Source organism: Dasypus novemcinctus, chromosome 9 (genome assembly GCF_030445035.2).
Source record: "Dasypus novemcinctus isolate mDasNov1 chromosome 9, mDasNov1.1.hap2, whole genome shotgun sequence".
In the NCBI taxonomy this organism is placed as follows: Eukaryota; Metazoa; Chordata; class Mammalia; order Cingulata; family Dasypodidae; genus Dasypus; species Dasypus novemcinctus.
The window spans coordinates 76,900,216-76,921,331 of record NC_080681.1 but is presented as its reverse complement, the minus strand read 5'-3'; the positions used below and the strand labels follow the sequence as shown (position 1 = coordinate 76,921,331).

The window sequence follows — 21,116 nt, the reverse complement described above, 5'->3', positions numbered from 1 at the left end:
CACAGGTGGCATGCAGGAAGGTTTTAAAAGTCACAGAAGCAAAAATTGAGCCAAACTTTCTCACCAGGTTCTCGCATGTCAGCAAAGTGCCTGCCTGCAATTCTGCCAATATGCTTCATGCATGGGTAAAGCAGTCTCAGTCACTAGCCTCTCTTGCATTCTCAAAAGTAAATGGTGCAGCCTAACCTAGGCCAAATCCACAGGCCAAGAGGAAATATAAGACTTGACACATGTCTTCAAAAAGCTATAGATTTTCTGGATTTCACCTGAAAGCAAACTCCTCTGCCTGCCATTTATGTCAAAATACACCACTCCCAACTCTTTATATTTAAATGTACGGACAATAAGCTAACATTAACAGAACATTAAGCATTATAATTTAATTTGATTTTTCAATCATAGAAAATTAAAGGAGGGCAAACTAGGCTTTGTAGAGTTTCAAAAGCACCTTCAGAAAATGGAATGGCATTTTTTTAAAATTTCAAAATTGGAAGGAACGATGGGGGGGTGTGTGGAAAAGAAAAGCTCATTTTTTAAAGATACTTAAGTATAGTGAACTATGTAGGGATTTTTTAAAAATTCCCAAACTAAGACTAACAATCTTTACTTCCACACAGCAGTTAATGACACAATTTAGTTACTGGGGAACAGGGGCAATCTATCAAATGTGTGAACATTTGGAGACCAAAGAAATCTTGTGAAGAAAGGTAACTTTTTTTCCCCTGAAATACTACTCTATTTTTCAAGCTACTTCTGCAAAGCATATAACTGAAAGGATGTAACATTTATTCAGGAAAAATCCTTTCGGAAGGCTTAGCTTCACTTAAGAATTATGCAAATTCATATCTCTACTTAAAAACAAAAACCCACTAATTTGAGCTCTGTGCTCCTCTGTGATCAGGCCAAACTGCTCAGGTGGACCCTTGAAATGCACTTTCCAATGAATTTGACCCAAATTCCTGCCACAAGCTGCCATTTTCCTAGGTAATTATTCACTAGCACTATTGCTTCTAGTTGATTTTTTTTCTTCATTGTAGTAAAAGTCCACTTTCTTCCCATGCTCTTTGCTCAAATCCCAAACTAAACAGGTCTAGTTTTCTCCACATAGGCTTGAGATCTGACCAAAGCCGTTAGCCTACATCCCCCTTTCTCAACAGACTCTTTTCACTCCCATTTTATCTCTGACCCTGTCTGCATATTCTCCAGGTCTAGCTTTTCCTCATTCCTGACCTTATCTATGAAAAATACTCCCCTTACCCAAACATGGTCCCAGCTTCATCCTCCAATTCCAGTTTCCACCACTGCCTAGTCCCTCTTCAGATGTGATTCCTGCCCAGTCCTCTTACTCCTAAACCTCTCTCAGTTCAGTCCCCAAAACTTTAATACCTGACCTTATTAAAGCCCAGGTCCCCCAACCCAGACCTTATTGTAACTGGACTCTCTCTCCACCTTATGTCAAGTCCAGTCATTCCTGGCCCTTGCCCATCTCTTCTTTCGCAGACCCTATCCAATCTCCCGCTTTTCCGAACCTTGGTTAACACCCAAACCTCACTCCTATCCCAGCAGTTTTGCTCTGACCCCACCAGAGCCACTACTCCGGTTGACCCATCCCACTTTTTCTCCGTCTCTGAACCTGGTGCCTTCTCCTATCTTGCACTTAAACTTAGTGCCAGGAAATCTCCGAACCTGGCCTGGTCTAATACTAGCCCCTTTCTGACCCCGCTACACGAGTCTTCCTATCATACACTTCAGGCTAACATATCTGTCTTCCTGCCTTCCTCCATCTCGGATGGAGGACCACAAACGCATTTTGGACCCTCTTCCCAACCCTGATTCTAGTCTTGGCGCGATCGCTAGGCGTGTTCAGTCCCCAGCTTAGGAGAACCCTCCTCACCTCAATTCTAACTCCCTTTCGGACCCCTCCCCGGTTGCTCCCTCTCCCCATGTGACCCCAGTCTGGTGACAACCGATCCAGACTAGAACCCGGTGTTCCATTCTCTTTCTGTATCTCATTATAAACCCCACTTAATGCTCCATCGCTGCTCCGAGCCCACGGGATGTATTCTCTCCCCACGGAACTCCAGCCCAATAGTCTCTCCCGCGAGGTCGCGGGTTGCCCCTTACCCACCTCAGCGTCCACCACCTCATGGTAGGCGGGCGGGGGGTCGAAGCCGCCCCCACCACCGGTGCTCCCACCGCGGGAGGGGCCGCTGCCGTCTCCCCCGCCGTCGCCCCGCGGGCCCCCGCCAGGCCCGGGGCTGGGGCCGCCGCCGCTATCCATGGGCTCGTAGCCGCCATAGTCGAGGCCGGGCCGCTCGTTGGTAAGCAGCGCCACGGCCTCGTTGATGTCGTTTTTGGCCAGGCGTAGGGCCTTGCGGATGGTGGCGGGCTCCGCAAAGCCCATGCACAGCAGCGTGGTCATATGCTGTTCCTCCTCCGATTCCATGGCTCGGGCCTCCGGGCCGCGCCGGCCGGCAAGCAGCGAAGCTGCGGGTCCCTGGCCTCGCGGCCCTGCCTTCGCGCCACCCCCGTGCCTGGACCGGTCCCTGTGCTTCTGCCCTGCGTGGTCCGCAGTTGCGGGTCCCGGTCGGAGCGGGCGTGGGCGCCCTGAGCCCAGCAAGAACTGTAGAGCGCTCAGGCGCGGCGGCGGCCCGGCCCAGCCCTGCGCGCCGCCATGTTGGCCTCCTCCCTCCTCTTTCTCCTCCTCCTCCTCCTCCCCCTCCTCCTCCTCCTCCAGCTCCTGGGGCCCGCTGGGCCGCGCCTCCGCTCCCGGAAGCTGCACGAGTCACGCTGAGGCTTGCCGTAGGCTGGCGAGGGTTGGTAACGGGATTTGTTTGTTTGTTTCTTTCTTTTTTGTTGGTTTTTTTTTTTATTATTATTATAATAAAGGAGCAACGGGAAAGGCTGCGCCGGGGATGCGTCTCTAGGGCGAAGGGGCTTTCCGTGAGGCCCGGGCAGAGGCGAAGGAGGGTCATCCGTCGTCTCTGTCGCCCGCCCATTTCTCCAGCAACAGGCTCCCCCAGGAGCGGGAGGGGTTGGAGCCAAGTGCAGCTTGCAGTGCTGAATGTCATTCAGCCCTCTCCAAGTCTCCCCGAAATCGCCCGAGCCGTCCGGATGGGAGTTCCCAGTCCTTAGTGCTTCTTCATCCGCGTTCCTATCCCCGAACTTCCTCGGAGTCCCGACAGGACTCCCACTCCTGGGCTGGCTCAGGACCGCGCGGCCCGAAATGCACCCCATCCTGAATGGAGTTCATTCAGCCGCGGCAGTACTCCACCTCCAACCCTGCCTGAAATGCACCCCAGTTCTGAAATAAATTCACCCTAATCCCATGGAAACTGACCCGCAGCCCTGTCTCATAAGCACCTCACACCGACTTATAGTCATCCCCAAACTGGACATATCGACCCACCCGAGCTGAAATTCACCCCCACATTCACCTAACCTAAATCTGTCCCTTACTGAAATCACCCTAAAACCGGTTGAAATTAATTTTCAACCCTTACTGAATTTTCCTTCCAACGTAGGGTCCACCTGCCCTCACTAAACCTGATTGAAATTTCCCAAATTCTTAGGCTGAAATTCCCTGAGATCTGAAATCAATTTTCCCAAACGAACTCTAAATCCCGGTGCTATTTCTATGAAAACCTTCAAAAACCCAGGCTGCATTATCCCCCTTCAGCCACAGCCTCACACACCTCGGACTTGTGCTCCCGTCCAGATGCTGACCCACCCACATCTATGCTGCAGTCTTTGGCTTGTGCTTCTCTTTGTTCCTACTCTTTGGGGGGCATCCCATGCCTGTTAGTTTTTATCTTTGCATTCAATATTCCCCCTTTTAAAGGCCTGCTTTCTTTGTTGTCTCTTTCCACCTTTAGCATTAGAGCTCGTTTATAGACCCCTCTGTTGTGCTGTCTAAATCCTGGCCGTTGCCATTTTCCTCCATTTTCCTTCAGTTCATGCTTCTCCCAGTTTCTTTCCCCACTCACCAATCCTAATGCCTTTTCCTTATCCTACTACTTACTTTCTTAGTTCATTTCCTAGTGCCCTCGCCCTGGCTTCTTACTGAAGTCCACCAATTAAACTTTCTTTCTCATCCCATCAAACCCCTCCTGTAGTCAGTCCAGTGATCACCAAGATCTCTGCATACCTCAAATCCTAAATTAGTGGCAGTACCCCAAAATTTTCTCTGCTAGTGTTTCCCCCCTGGACTATGAATCCTTCTTGCCTAGTAACCTGTTACCTATGTTTATAAATACCAGCATTATGATTTACAGGGTGAATTTGTCACTATTGTTTACATTATATGAAGTAACTGTCCATCTCACTAATTAAAGGCCAGATTATAGGTTAAAGACCAGTCCAATATACTAATGAAGTAAAGTGTATTGATTTATGAATGAAAATAACAAAACAAATCTTTCCTCTTCTTACACTTTTGAAGAAAGAGCCTGCTGAGGAAGAATGTCCATAGTTGGATCAGGACCCAATGTGCGCATATATATATATATTTAATCGAAATGTATGTATTAAAATCAAATTTTACTAAGTTTTATCAACTTGTGGGTACTCTATAAAGTTTTTTATGTTTATCTGTGGCATATGAAAGACAAAAGTAATCTAAACTATAAATCAACATAAGTAGGTTGTCATTACATAGAGTACATGCTGAGGTATTTAGTTAATTTAATACATAGAATAGAAGTAAAGTCCTGAATTTAGTTCTTTTGTTTGGTTACCTCAGTGGGTAATGATAAAAAAAAGTATGTACTGAGTATTTACTAGCTACTGTTCTTGGCATCGTAACCGTGAAAGAAGTAGTCGAAATCTGATGATGACTAAGTGATAGCATTAATTTCTGCTACTTGAAAAGTTAATTCACTGGCCAAATTAAGAAATGAATTAGAAGAGAGAAAATAAGAGATAAAGAAAAAATTGTTTTTCACTAAAATTTGAAATAAAACCCAAGAGGTAATGAGACAGAGCAGACCAATTCAGATGGCACATAAAAAGACTCATCAACAGTGGCAGGTTTATAGAACATGACAGAGGAAGCTGTGCTTAGCAGAGAAAAGGAAGCAGAAAAAGAAGCAGAGAAAAACAAAGTCTGTGATAAAAACTGGAAAGAAGCCACAAAAGGCTACAAAAAACAAGGAAGGCCATTTTTGAACCGGATCCTGGAGTGACTGAAAAGCCAGTGTCATTTGAGGATGCAAGTGGTATAATCACACTTTTTTGCATGTAAGAAAGCAAGTGAGCACTTTAAGCCCTGTTAAATTGGGATAGCAGGGAGGGGCCTATGGTATGAATATTCATACTTATCATTTACATTTATATTTTTATTGCAGTAAAATACTGAAAATGTTAAAGGACCCAAAAAAAAAAAATTAAACTGCATTCGATTAACGTATATCCTGCTCTAGAAGCTTCTAAAGAAAAAAAAAATAGGTCTAGGAGAGAGATGTAATGGACTGTTTTGAAGACATGAGAGTTTTCTAATACTAATTAACTTTTAAAATATTTATTGTCTATTTTGAGTCAAGCTGTAGACTGGGGAGACAACTATGAACAAAACATGCAGTTTCTGCCCTTTTGGAACTTGCTGTCTATAAAGGTAGACACACAAATAAGAAATAATCGTAAAGTGTGATAGATGCTTTGATAGGAGAATTTTGAAGAATGTAAGGAAATGCATTATGGAGGTAAATGACAAGTCTAGGCAATCTAGAATGTTTTCCAAAGGAAGTGATATTTAACCTATAGTACGACAGAAAGTAAGAAAGCTAGGAGATGGACTATGAGATGAAGGGAGAGCGTCCCATTGAATAGGAACAGTGTGTGCAAAGGCTCTATAGAGGGTGAGAGTAAAGCAACTTTGAGGAATGAAAAGCCGGTTAAGTAGGGTTAGAGTACAGCATTCTAGAGAGGTAGTAGAGAGAAGGAAACTAGACATGTAGACAAGCACCAGATCCTAGAGGGCTACTTAAAATATGATAAAGAGTTTGAACTTTATTTTGAGGTAATGGGAAGCCACTATAACATTTATGTAGAGGAGGTAGGTGCTGTTACTTAAATTATAGAAAGATTAACCTAACTTCAGTGTAGAGATGTGTGATATGTATAGCATTCCCTCTCTGACTGAGGACTGATCTCTCACCCCTACCCTCCTTCTCAGACATGCCTTAAGGTAACACCCTGGAAACATGCAGAGTTTTGGCTGCTATAACCTTGAAGGTAGTCCACCCTGAGTGCATCTTGTTTTGAGAAATACCCAATACTTTCACACAAGCCCCTGGAATTTAGCCACCTTTGTTAATGTATATAATCTGAAGCCACCACATATAATCTGAAGAGTGCTTTCCATTGGTGCAGACATACTTGAGTGAACTTCTTGTCCTCTCACAGTCCATTGTGACGTAGCTGCAGATCTCTGCAGGTTCCCCTAATAAAAACTTTTGGACTAATCACACTGGCATTTAGTGCCTTTTCAGAGTTTTAACCAGCCCCATTATAGGGTGTTTTGGGCAGTCACAGCTGGTTGTTCCCTATTTCTTCTTTTGGGGCAAGTCTTGCTGCTGGTTCATAGGAATGCAACAATTGTGTAGTCAGCAGGATTCTGGAGACATGGACTGAGGAAAAGAGGAACTGACTGAGCAAATTCTGGATTGGTTGCAAGGGTCTATTTGGGGCTCCTTCGCACATCTCTTTTATGTCTGTGAGCAGCCCTAGGAGTATGGTGATGCTCCCCAAACACTGGCAGATCTCACCTCCCTGCTAGAAGGGCTAATACTGCACTCAGCCAGCAAGGAGGTAAAGCAGCTGGTGGCTAGGGTAGGGAGGTCCCTGTTGTGGGCAATAAGTGTGGCTACCGATGCAAAATTAACAGCTGAGGCTAAAGTACGTAAACTAGAGGAAGAGGTGCAATTGGAGCAAAACACAAGGTCAACTGCATTTTGCTGGTAGCTGATATTACAGGGAAGGTGGAAAAGGGGAAGTCTAGGCTGACTACCTTGGCCTGCCAGTATGCAAAAAGGCATGAAAAAAGGCTCCCTAAAGTGAAGGTACTGCTACAGTGAAGACTTCTGGTTGGGATGCAAAGACATGGACTCTTTGAGAATGTAACTTGAGTCTGATGAGTCAGTCAAGATAATCAACTCAGAGGATGAGGGAGGGGAAACCTCGCTGAGTGCTCATCCCCTTATACAGAATAAGGTAAAACAGACTAGGCACAGCAGGAGTGGAGAGTCATAGTGAGAACCCATCCTCCTGTCATGGCCAAGGAGAACAGAGGCTATTAAACAATATTGTCTGACTTGGGGTCACAAAAAATACCTGCAACTGTCTTGGAGTTGGAAAAGGTGTGAATTATCCAGCTGGCATAAAGTCAGTAGCTCAGTTTGGCCTATATAAAAGCTGGATGGAAAATGGATAATGGCTGTAGATTATCAGGAACTGAGCAAAGTGACTCCTGCCATCCATGTGGCTATACCCAATGCAGCCCAAATATTAGAGAGAGTAACAACCTGTCTAGGGACCTACTATGGCTACTATGAATTTAGCCTGTGCTTTCTTTAGTATTCTAGTAGATAAACAGTCATAGGACGTGTTTGACTTCACGTGAGAGAGATAACAGTGGGCCTTTCAAGTCCTTCTTCAAGGGTATATACATAGCCCTACTATCTGTCATGAATTGGTAGCAAGGGACCTGGCTGCCTTGGAGCTATTTCCAAATATACACATAGAACACAATGTTGATGATATTTTGCTAACCTCTGTAGACTCGTGTCTTTTACAGAAAACTGTGGAGATGGTCTGACAGCCTCTGGAAAAGAGTATGGGCAATCAATCCATGGAAAATACAGGGACCAGGGAACATCATCAAGTTCCTGGGAGTGATATGGTCAGGTAAGACCTGTGTTTTTCCATCTCATGTGATATATAAGATCCAAGTTCACTCTCAACCACGGATGGTTGCAACTTTGCTGATAACTAATATTGCAGTTATAACTTTTCGTGGATATCTTTTTGTGATATCTACAAAACGACTCACTTTTTGTGGAGTTATTGGGCTATTGGAGGACTTCCATTCCTCATTTGGCACAATTGCTATGCCTCCTGTATAGGTAATGAAAAAAAGAGCAGTATGGGATTAGGGGCACAAGGATGAGGAGGACTTTGTCAAAGCAAAAATTTTAGTTGCCCAAGCAGAGGCCACACATACTGTGACTCCAGGGTCATTAGAGCTAGATATCTATCACAGAAGACAGATTGGGGTGGGTGCTATGGTGAAGAAATGGGAAGGCATGGATCCCCATAGGGGTTGGGTCTCAACTCTTCAGAGGCACTGAACAAGGTGAAACCATCTTAGAAAAGCAATTCCTAGCTTTCTACCAAGCTTTACTATAAACAGAGGCCAGCACAAGATATGTGGCAGTGGAAATAAAAAGTATAGATCCCATTAAGGGATTGGTTGAGGGGCTGTTTGTGAGGTCTGCTTTTGCAGTAGCCCACTATGGCACATTAGTGTGGTGGCAATGAGCTAAATGCCACCCGAGACGGGATAACACTAAGAACTCCTCTCCCTAGCATCCCAGGTACTTGGATAATACCTTGGGGTCTGGGGTGGCCAGCTCCCAAGGGATGGATCAGGATCATCTTGTAGATAAGGCAAGAGGCCCTCAAAACCCTAGAGATAATCCAGCATTTCTGGAAGAGAGGGAACCATACCAACTGAAAGCCCAAAGTGTTTACCAGAGTACCTTCTCTTTAGTGGCCACTGATCTCCAATTTTTGTCATCTCAGCTGGGTAAGCTTCTCAATTGCTGCTTAAGAATGGTCAAATCCTTCAAAGGGAAAAGCAGTGCCAAAGGATGGGCTTATCTATCCATACTACCTTCTTTTTGGGATTTGGCCCTTCAAGTTCTCACTGCCCCGGAGACTTTCCAATGCCTCAAAAAGATATTTCTTCAATTTAGTTGTTCTCAGTAAAAAGATTGGTCTTAAGCAGATGATCTGTCATTGCTGGAAGCAGAAATCTCATAGAAAGGGAGAACATGGAGAAACTACATCAAGGTCAGGAGTTAAAAGAGCAGGCCCTTGAGCCCTGAGCCGCAGCAGAGTGGCGACTCCTACTCTCTGGTTTGTTGATCTTACCCAGGTCAGCTAACAGGGAGGTGAAGATGGTCAACCACCACACCAGGGAATCGAGAGTGCCTACAACTGTAAGCAGAGGAATTGCATCCATCATTCATGTGGAATCTAAGCCCCCTCTTGATCTAAAGGTGGAGGGGACATTACCATCCCAGGGTCCACAGAATGGAGGAGTAAAATATGGACTAGAGTAGACTTACTGATATTCAACTATAAAAGTATTATGACAAGTAATAGAAGAAATTTTAGCATCGAGGTGGAGAAAGTGGCCACAGTAGTTGCTGAGGGCAGAGAGAGGGTAGAAGAGATGTGATGTGGGGGCATTCTTGGGGTTTTGAGATGTCCTTAATGATATTTCAAGGTCAGATGCTGGACTTTATATATCCTGCCATAACTCACTGAATGTACTGGGGGAGAGTGCAAACTACAGGGTAAACTATTATCTGTGTAGTACAGCAGTGCTCCAAAATGTGTTCACTGAGTGTGATGAGTGTGCTGCAATGATGGCAGAGGTTGTTGATGTGGGAGGAGTAGGGTGGGGGAGTGGGGGGTATACAGGAACTTCTTATATTTTTTAGTGTAACTTTTTTTGTGTGATGTATATAACTTCAAAAAAATACAATTTACAAAAATGATGTGGTGGGGGGTGGGAAGTGGGTTATATAGGAGCCTCTTCTGTTTTCTTTTTTTAAAATGTTTTTAATGTAACATTCCTTGTGATCTATTAACTTTAATTTAAAAAAAAGAAAAAATGAAAACAGTGAAAGAATATGAAAAATAAAAAACAAAGAAAGGAAGGAAGGAAGGAAGGAGAAAGGAAGATAGGAAAAAGGAAGGAAGAAAGAAAGAAAGGAAGGAAGGAAGAAAAGAAAGGAAGGAAGAAAGAAAAGAAAGGAAGGGAGGGAGGGAGGGAGGGAAGGAAGAAAAGCAGGCCCTTGAGGAGAAGATTTTCCAAGACTTTGAGAGGTTAGTATTTTGGGGATGCCCTGAGGAGTAAGAGCCTCACAGTACCCCAGGAAGTAGAAAGAACTCAAAGGGAAATGACTGCTAGCATCTTGGGCATCTTGCCTCCACAAAATCCCCCAATCTCTAGCAGGGTAGGGAAGCAACAGAAACTTCCAAGGACTTTAGCCTGTGCAGACTCAGCAAGGACCAGAGGCTCTAGACTGCAAGACAATTCCTGCAACCTTTATATATCCTTCCTGGAAGTGGAGTAGGGATCCTAATAATGATGGCAATTAAATGTTTCAATATCAAGTGTGTGTTCAGATGACTTTTAATTCATTTTTGAAAATAAAAACAAGATGTTATTTCATGTACCAGATTTTGATGGGTGCAAATTCAGGCACATTATATATGTTAAAAATCATAATAGCTAGACATTGGAATCAATAGTCATATCTTGACTACTCTACCTTAGTATTGACTTTTTTTGGTAACAGCTTTACTGAGATATAATTCACATACCATATGATTCACCCATTTGAAGTGTGCAATTCAGTGGTTTTAAATATGTCCACAGATATGTGCAATTATCCCCACAGTCAATTTTAGGACATTTTCATAACTTCAAAAAAACCCCATAACATGATTTAAAAAAAGAAAGAAAGAAAAAGAATAAAAGAAATCCCATACCCATTAGCTATTATCCTATTATCTACCTATTCCTCCATTCCTACTACCTACCTGCCCACCCCCATCTCCTTCCCTGCCCAGCCCTAAGCCATCACAATCTACTTTTTGTCTCTATTTTTGCCTATTCTTGACATTTCATATAATGGAAGCATATGATATATGATATTTTGCAATTGGATTCTTTCACTTAGCATAATGCTTCCAAGGTTTGTTCATGTTGTATATTGTTTACACACTTGACGATAATATTAGGGAAGGAGAGGAATTACTTATAGAGGAATCTAGGTTTTGAGGATTTACTGCATAAAGAAAAATCAGTGTAGAAAATGATGAAAACAGGAAAAAGGGAGAGGAAAATGCAATTCTTAAGTCTGAAGTTCCTCCCACCTCTTAGCAGAGAGAGACCATTGCCAAATGGGGAGTTATTTAAAAGTAAGTGTGGTATACTTCACTTAAGAAGATAATGCAACCAACCTAATAGCAGTCCAACATTAGCATTTTTTGGGGGGGGGTACTGGGGACTGGGGATTGAACCTGTAACCTTGTATTTGGGAAGCTGTTGCTCAACCACTGAGCCACATTGGCTCCCCTGGTTGTTTTTTTTTCAATTGTGTTTGCTTGTTTGTTTTCTTGTTTTTAGGAGGCACTGGGAACTGAACCTGGAACTTCCCATGTGAAAAGCAGGTGCTCAACAATTTGAGCCACATCCTCTCCCCCTAACATTAGCATTTGTTTATATTTATTTATTCATTCATTCATTCCCTGCACCCCACTCCCACCCTGAAATGGCTCCCTTGTCTGTCTGCTTATTGTCTACTCATCTTCTTTAGGAGGCACAGGAAACTGATCCCAGGACCTCCTATGTGGGAGGTGAGTGCCCAACCACTTGAGCCACTTCCTCCCTGTTGGTTGCAGCATCTGCTTGGTTGTAGCATCTTCTTGGCTGTGGCAAGTGCTCATTGCAGCATCTGTTCATTGCGGCGTTATTTCGTATTTTTCAGGAGGCACCGGGAACCAAACCTGAGACCTCCCATGTGGGAGATGGGTACCCAATTGCTTGAACCACATTCACTCCCCCAACATTAGCTTTTTAAAAAATTTTTATTAGCAAATTTTTTATTGTCTTTTTAAAAATAAATAAATAAATAAATCACATAAAACAGTACATTAAAAAAGTAAGAGCTTACCAATACACCCCTCCCCCCCCACTTCTCCCATATCAACATCCCCTTTCACAGTAAGGCACATTCATTGCATTTGGTGAATACACCCTGGAGCACTGCCACACTGCATGAACCATAGCTTGCATTGTAGTTCACACTCTCCCCCAGTCCGTCCAGTGGGTTATGGCAGGATATATAATGTTCTGCATCTGTCCCTGCAGTATCATTCAGGACAGCTCCAAGTCCCGAAAATGCCTCATATCACACCTCTTCCTCCCTCTCCCTGCCCTCAACAACTCCTGTGGCCACTGCCTCCACATCAATGATACAATTTCTTCCATTGCTAGAGTCACAATAATTCTATAGTAGAATACCAGTAAGTCCACTCCAATCCATATTATATTCCTCCATCCTGTGGTCCCTGGGATGGCGCTATCCACTTCACCTCTAAATCAAGAGGGGGCTTAGATCCCACATGGCTGATGGATGTGATTCTCTTGCTTGCAGTTGTGCACACTCTCAGTTCCCTAGTGTGGTGGTTGACCATTCTCACCTCCCCATCAGCTGACCTGGGTAAGACCAATGAACTTGAGAGCAGGTGTTGCAAATCTGCTAAGGCTCAGGGCCCAGCTGGCACATGGACAGTCCAGAGATTCAAGTCTCCTGAGCATACACAAACCCCAGCACCAATCACAGGTTCAGTAAAGGTGACAGAAGAGGCATGTGTAGAGAGGTCACATCTGAGTCCAACTCCATCACAATCAGGAGCACAAATTCCAAAGTAGGCCTCACTGGCAAGGCAATGAACTCCAGAGCCATCTGCCATGACCATAGAACCTGGGTGTCTCGTTAACCCTCGGTGGCACTAGTACCTGGGGTTGTATCTACTTTGGCTGTTTCTGGGATCCTGCTGAGATGTGCATAAGTGCGACCCCTCTGATGACTTCCCAACTCATTTTGAAGTCTCTTAGCCATATAAACTCATTTGTCTTTACCATTTCCTCCTTTTATTCAGTGACTTTTTCTAGTTGCATCACCAGCTGGTAATGGTAGTAATCCCTCAGCACCAGGGAAGCTCATTCCCAGGAGTCATGTCTCATGCTGAGTTTGGCTTAGAGAGTGGCCACATTTAAGCAACATGGAGGCTCTCAGGAGGTAACTCTTAGGCACCCTACAGCTCTAGGGCTAGTTGAAATTTCAAGCACACAAGCTCATGAGCATAGTTATCAGTCTCAAGGGCCTATGATTGGACCATCCTTCTTCATTGGTCTTTGCCCTTGCACTTGGGGGATTGTTGCTGTTCCACTGGTGAGTGTGACAGAGTTCTCTTGGATGGGAACTCAACATTCCCTCAGTTGTTATGTTAATTCTATCTACTATGACAATACCCGATGAACATCCAAACATATCTATATACCCTATATGAATGCCCTGGAGAACTCCTTCCAGCATTAACTTTTGATTATTTTTTTTCAGCAGCAGCAGCAGCAGCAGCAGCAGCAGCAATGGGTTATCCTGAGCCCCTCTCAATAATGGGCAGACATATCCCTTGGACACTGCAAATTGGTCCATCCACTTCCACTTTGGAAGATCTTTTGCTTGTAGTAGATGAGCTAAGAATCCAGTAGTCCACAGGAGAAAGAGGTGCATCATATTGGGTTGACAAGTAGAGGGGGACTGTGGGAGATAAGGCCAAGGTTTTGACTGCCAAACTGAGGACTTTTCCTTAATTCATAGACTGTGGACAGTCATTTAATGTTTTGAATGAGGGAATGACATGATTAAACTGTGCTGTAAGGTTAGTGAATTGGACGTAAGAGATCAAATAAGCTGAGAGAATGAAAATGAAAAGAAGTATGCAGAAGGAAGGTAGAATCTTCAGGATCTTTGCAATTGGATTGGGTGATCACGGAGAAGGAAAGACTCCAAATATTTAAGGCAGGGTAATTGAGAAGATAGTGGTGGTTTTCCCAAGGTCAGGGTTTGACCAAAAGAGAAGAAGATGACTTTGGCCTTAGATGAGTTGAGATATAACTAGGAAAATTTGCCTGCAAACTTCCACAATCATATCATATGCACACTATCTAAATAAAAGACTTAAAATTGATAAGATTTTACAAGAGAAGGACACTGGAGTTCCTTAGTTTGGAAAGTGAAAAGACTTTACATGAAGAGAAAAACGAAGGGACACATTTACTTCTTTGATGGCCCAGTTCCTGGCCTTTTTCAGCAGACTTATCTTCACATGGTGCTGATATGCCAGGCGAACACAGCAAAGCTGTTCTGGGGGAAATGTCCCAAGCACACACTGCTCATTGTCCCGTTGCTCCTCATTTTCATCTCCCTGCTTCTGGATAGCTGGCTCCATATTCCATCTGTCCATATTGCTTTTGATCTGCTTGTGGTCTCTTGACTGGTAACTTGGAGCTCCTCTTCATGACTGCTTTCCATAGGCTCTGTGTATCTACAGATTTTTAGAAACCTCACAATCTCCAGTGACAAACTTTCTCTTCCAACTGCTGTAGCCCTTCAGAATCCTTCAGGTCAGGCTGGCCTCAGAATCTCTGCCATGAGAAGATTTGGGAAATTTGTCTTAATTTTATTGGCAGGCTTAGCTTCTCCAAAGCCACATGCTTAGAAGGAATATACAGTAATAACATAACTGCTTACAAATCTCTTTCGTATTCTGTAATTGATTGAAAATTCTAATAAGGAAAATGTTTACCTTGACAGCAGTATTGAAACTCAGTTGCTGAAAATAGAAATATGGATTCCTCTATATTTAGCTGGAAAATCAGGATTAGAAGCTTTTAGTTTTCCCTGAAACCAGGAAGACCTAGCCCTCAGGTTTCAGCTTAATTCCAACGTGATTTAGAAGTCTATTTCATTTCCTAGATGCTGACTTGCCAGGCTGGATTAATTTTCCAGGGTGTTGTACTAATTATAGGTTAGTGGAGCTAATGGACAAAATCAAATGGTAACAAGTGAAAAAGTAGTAGTCTTCTCTCGGTTCTGCTCCAATGCAGAGCTATTTATAACTTCACAATTGTATGGTTACTATTCATTAGTAAGTATTACAGTGACCTTCAATTTTCACAGGAGTCCACCATCATTTTCTAGTTAATCATTCCCATCCATTACAACATTAGTTTTATATGAAGGGTGGGGCTGATGAATTACTTGCTTTAAGTCATGTGTGTGAGAAAGCCAAAATTACACGTTCAACATTATGAATAATAATAAAAAATAATATATTTGTGAAGTGCTTCACAGTTTTCAAAGGATTTTCACCTTCCTTTTTCATTTACACTTACTAAGCTTCCCTAAGATTTAGTTGAGAACGGCAGAAAAGAAGAGGGTCTGGTTTATAGCTGTCTTGGCTAAATTTAAACTGAAGAATAAAATAAAGACTATAGTGTTGTTGTTCAGGACTCCAGATTTCTGAATTTTGTGATTTTTGCTCCATACCCTCTCTTTTGATAGGTTTTCTTGGGCTTTGAGGATCTATAGTGCAAATATTCAGTCACATTAGCATTTTCTTTTATGAAGCTTTAATTTTACTCCATCCGTATATAAAATGTAATGTCCTATACAATCTAGTGTGATTAGAAACCTCCATTTGAGAACTTTGAGTTAACCTAGAGATTGCTTGTGCTAGAAATGTTGGAATAAAATTTCCAAAAAGCTGAGCTGGTTCAAGTGACTGCTGTGAACCTTCATTGTTGCCTGCCTTTTGTTTTTTTTTCAGGTACTGGCGTCCGGGATTGAACCCAGGACCTCATGTGTGGGAAGCTGGTGCTCAACAACTGAGCCATATTGGCTCCCTTGAGTTGTTTTTTTCATTTGTTTGCTTGTTGTTTTTTAATTCTTTAATTTTTTAATTTTATTTATTTATTTCTCTCCCCTTCCCTCCCACCCCGGTTGTCTGTTCTCTGTGTCTATTTGCTGCATCTTCTTTGTCCGCTTCTGTTGTTGTCAGTGGCAAGGGAATCTGTGCTTCTTTTTGAGCTGTTGTTGTCAGCTCTCCGTGTGGGTGGTGCCATTCTTAGGCACTTTCTGTCCCGCTGGGCGGCTCTCCATGGGGCGCACTCCTTGAACATGGGGCTCCCCTACACGGGAGTCACCCCTGCATGGCACGGCACTCCTTGCGTGCATCAGCACTGTGCATGGTCCAGCTCCACATGGGTCAAGGAGGCCCGGGGTTTGAACCGTGGACCTCCCATGTGGTAGACGGATGCCCTAACCACTGGGCCAAGTCTGCTTCCCTGTTGTTTTGTTTTTGTTTTTGTTTTTAGGGGTTACCAGGAACCAACCCCACGACCTCCCACGTGGGAAGCAGGTGCTCAACCGCTTGAGCCGTATCTGCTCCCCATGGCCATCCATTTTTTGCTCACTTTTACTCACTCATCAGGTTGCACCTTTTCCTGACCTTTATAGGCCTACAGTGCTCATACATTTATATTTGATTCTCCAGAACCTTCCATAATCACACAAGCAGAGAATAGGGTTTTTAAGAGTCTTCCAGTCCAATATCCTTACCTTATAACTGAAGAAGCTGAGACCCAGGGAATTAAAATGGCTTTTCCAAGACCCACCGCTAGTAATTGTCAGAACTGGAGTGGAATCAGCCCTAGTAGGAAAATAATTGGATGATAACAAGCAAACTCTCATTTCTTCAGTGAGAAGTGAGCTGCTTGCCACAACTAATGAATTAGGCACCTAGAAAGCAGTTCCCAAAATGTGTTTATAGATGCTCCTTGACATAGGGTTTTGTGGTCATATTACCCTGCTCAGCTGGGAATTCATGATTCCAATTAGAAGATGGAAACTCTGGAAAGTCCCTTGGGTAAGAATTTTGTTTAACCAAGCATTTCTCAAACTATTTAACCATTTTTTCTCCTCAAAGAAAACACAGCCTGTGTAATTAGTGTTCTTTGGCACTCACTTTCTGACATTGATGAACAAATAAACAGTACCAGTTGAAATGGGACTGTCACAAGCAGAGTGAACACTTACTTCTAGGTTCTTTACTACATCTTATTTTATTCTCACACCAGCTCTAGGGGCAGGTATCACTATTCCTCCTTTACAAGATAGGGAAACAGGGTTGGGAGTATGGCTGCATGTGACAGAAATTAAGCTCAAACTAGCTTAAATAAAAAGGGGTGGTTTGGGTTCATCTAAGTGAGAGGATTGAAACATTGAAGTTCCAAGTTTTATTTTCTCCTATCTCTGCTGCTCTGTTTGCCAAGTTTATTCATTCCTTTTATGGATAGACATCTTCACAGGAAAGGGCGCATGGCTGTGCACAGCTTAGGCACTGCAGTCAAGCCAAACCCACTTAGCAGAATCCCAAAGAGAATGCTGATTTACCAGCTGCAGTCATGTGTCTCTCTTCAGTCCATCTGTATGGCTAGTGAAATCAGTACTGTGTTTGGTTTAAATTGAGACTCATGCTTTCTCCTAAGACCAAGGGAGATGTGTTTTCAGAAGACTAGGATGTGGCTCAGATGAAATAACAGATCAGCTACAAGTTAAGTAATCTGCCTTAGATCATATACAAACATACCTCATTTTATTGGGCTTTGCTTTATTGTGCTTCTCAGATACTGTGGTTTTTTTTTTACAAATTGCAGGTTTGTGGCAAGCCTGCATGGAGCAAGTCTCTCAGTGCCAGTTTTCCAAGAGCATGTGTTCACTTTGTGTCTGTGTCACATTTTAGTAATTCTTGCAGTATTTCAAACTTTTTCATTATATACTGATATATGATTAGTGATCATTGATTTTCTATTGCAACTGTTTTGGGATGCCACCAACCACATCCATATAAGACAGAGAACCTAACTGATAAATGTTGTCTATGTTCTGAGTACTCCACCGACTGGCCATTCCCCCATCTCTCTCCTTCTCCTTGGGCCTCCCTATTACCTGAGACACAACAATATTGAAATCAGTCATTTAATAACTCTACAGTGAGAAGAAATAGCTCAAGTAGTTCAGCTCCTGCTTGCTATGTACGGGGTCCTGGGTTCGATCTTCAGTACCTCCTTAAACAAAACAAAAGAAAACAAAACAAAAACCCTACAGTGGCCTCTAAGTGTTCAAGTGAAGACAGGAGTTACATATTTCTCCCTTTAAATAAAAAACTAGAAATGATTAAGTTTAATAAGGAAGATGTGCCAAAAGCCAAGTGCAGGTTAGGACTTTTGCACTAAACAGTTAGCCAAGTTGTGAATGCAAAGGGAAAGTTATTGAAGGAAATGAAAAGTGCTTCTCTAGTGAACGCATGAATGATAAGAAAGTAAAGCAGCCTTATTGCTGAAATGGAGAAAGTTTTAGTGGTCTGGATAGAAGATCAAACCAGTCACAACATTCCCTTAAGCCCCAAAGTCTAATCCAGACTGAGACTGTAACTCTTCTCTTTAATTCTATGAAGGCTGAGAGAGGTGAGGAAGGTGTAGAAGAAATATTGGAAGCTAGTTGGTTCATGAAGTTTAAGGAAAGGAGCTGTTTCCATAACATAAAAGTGCAATGTGAAGCAGCAAGTGCTGATGTAGAAGCTACAGCAAGTTATCCAGAAGATGTAGCTAAGATCATTGATGAAGTTGGCTACACTAAAGAACAGATTTTCAGTGTAGACAAAACAGCCTTCTGGGTGGCGGACTTGGCCCAGTGGTTAGGGCGTCCAGTCTATCACATGGGAGGCCCACAGTTCAAACCCTGGGCCTCCTTGACCTGTGTGGAGCTGGCCCACGCGCAGTGCTGATACATGCAAGGAGTGCCCTGCCACGCAGGGGTGCCCCCTGCATAGGGGAGCCCCATGTGCAAGGAGCATGCCCCATAAGGAGAGCCGCCCAGCGCAAAAGAAAGTGCAGCCTGCCCGAGAATGGTGCTGCACATACGGAGAGCTGACACAGCAAGATGACACAACAAAAAGAAACACAGATTCCCGTGCTGCTGACAACAACAGAAGTGGACAAAGAAGACAATGCAGCAAATAGACACAGAGAACAGACAACCGGGGTGGGGTGGGGAAGGGGAGAGAAATAAAAATAAATAAATTAATTAAAAAACAACAAAAAACAGTCTTCTATTGGAAGAAGATGCCATATAGAATTTTCCTAGCTAAAAAAGTGTAGTCAATGCCTGACTTCAAAACTTTAAAGGACAGGCAGACTCTTGTTAGGGGTTAATGCAGCTGATGACTAAATTGAAGTCAATGCTCATTTACCATTCTGAAAATCCTAGGGCCTTTATGAATTATACTAAATCTACTTAGCTTATGCTCTATAAATGGAAAAACAAAGCCTGGGTCCCAGGACATCTGCTTACAACATAGTTTACTGACTATTTTAAGCCCACTGCTTAGAAAAAAGATTGCTTTCAAGATATTACTGCTCATTGACAGTGCACTTGGTTAACAAAGAGCTCTGATAGAGATATACAATGTGATTAATGTGGTTTTCATTCCTGCTAACACAACATCCGTTCTGCAGCCCATGGATCAAGTGTCATTTTGACTTTCAAGTCTTATAATTTAAGAAATACATTTCATAAGACTATAGCTGCCATAGATAATGATTCTTTTGATGAATCTGGGCAAAGTCAATTGAAAACCTTCTGGAAAGGATTCACCATTCTAGATGCCATTAAAAACATTTGTTATTCATGGGAAGAGGGCAAAATACCAACATCAACAGGAGTTTGGAAGAAGTTGATTCCAACCCTTTGGATGACTTAAAAGCATTTGTTCAAAACTTCAGTGGAGGGAGTCATCCTAGATGTGGTGGGAAGAGCAAGAGAACTAGAATTAGAAGTGGAGCCTGAAAATATGACTGAATTGCTGCAATCTTATGATAAAACCTGAATGACGAAGAGTTTCTTCTTATGTAAAACAAAGACATTTATTTCCTGAGATGGAAACTATTCCTGGTGAAGCTGCTTTTAACAATGATGAAATGACAACAAAGGGTTTAGAATAGTACATCAACTTAGGTAATAAAGCAGTGACAGGGTTTGAGAGGATTGACTCCAATTTTGAAAGAAGTTCTACTGTGGCTAAAATGCTATCACAAAGCATTGCATGCTACAGAGAAAACTTCCATGAAAGGCAGAGACAATTGAAGTAGCACATTTCATTGTTCTCTTTTGAAAAGACATTTCCATAGCTACCCCAACCTTCCACAGCCACCACCCTGATCAGTCAGCAGGCATCAACATGGAGGCAGGACCCTCCACCAGCAAAAAGATTATGACTCACTGGAGGTTCAGATGATGGTTAGCAATTTTCAGCAATAAGGTATTTTTATTTTTTAATTTTTAATTTATTTCTCTCCATCCCCTACTCTCTTGTATCCATTCGCTGTGTGTACTTCTGTCTTCTGTGTCTGCTTGCATTCTCAGTGGCACTGGGAATCTGTGTCTCTTTATGATGCGTCATTTTGCTGTATCAGCTCTCCGTGTGCACAGCACGACTCCTGGGTGGGCTGCACTTTTTTCACGTGGGGCTGCTCCCCTTGCAGGATGCGCTCCTTGTGTGTGGGGCTCCCCTATGGGACACCCCTGCATGGCATGGCAACTCCTTGCGCACAGCAGCACTGTGCAGGGCCACCTCACCACATGGGCCAGGAGGCCCTGGGTTTGAACCCTGGACCTCCTATATGGTATGCAGATGCTCTATCAGTTGAGCCACAACTACTTCCCTAAGATATTTTTAAATCAAGGTATGCACATTATTTTTTAGACATATGTTATTGCATGCTGAATAGACTACAGTCTAGTATAAATATAACTTCTATATGTACTGGAAACAAAAAAAAATGTGACTTGCTTTATTGTGATAATTGCTTTATTGCAGTTGTTTGGAACTCACAATATCTCTGAGGTTTGTCTGTGGTTAGTAAGTGGCAGAACTGGAATTTGAACCCAGGTCTGTCTGACTCCAAACTCTGTAGCTTGTTGTTTCAATGATATAATCTCTCCCCACAAGGAAGTAATAATTTGTTAGGAAATTTGGGAGTCCCTGCTAGATGAAGGGAGATATAATCCTCCTCCCTTCAGAGGATGGAGAGATCATATCATAATCTTAAGAGCAAGCATTCCTAATTCCTTTGGGATTATGGGCACCTTTGAGGATCTGATTAACCCTGTGGACTCTTTCCTATCCAAACA

The 21,116-nt window shown here is 43.0% G+C and overlaps 1 protein-coding gene across 1 annotated transcript in view; it reads right to left on the bottom strand.

The window, feature by feature from the left end:
* The window catches only part of USP24 (ubiquitin specific peptidase 24), a 149,374-nt gene extending 146,684 nt beyond the window's left edge, over positions 1–2,690 (bottom strand). Inside the window, exon 1 of the mRNA XM_058303514.1 lies at positions 2,129–2,690. Coding sequence (XP_058159497.1) covers positions 2,129–2,446 — 318 coding nt within the window. The 5' untranslated portion in view covers positions 2,447–2,690. The remainder of the gene's footprint in view (positions 1–2,128) is intronic.
* Positions 2,691–21,116: the final 18,426 nt, after the last annotated feature.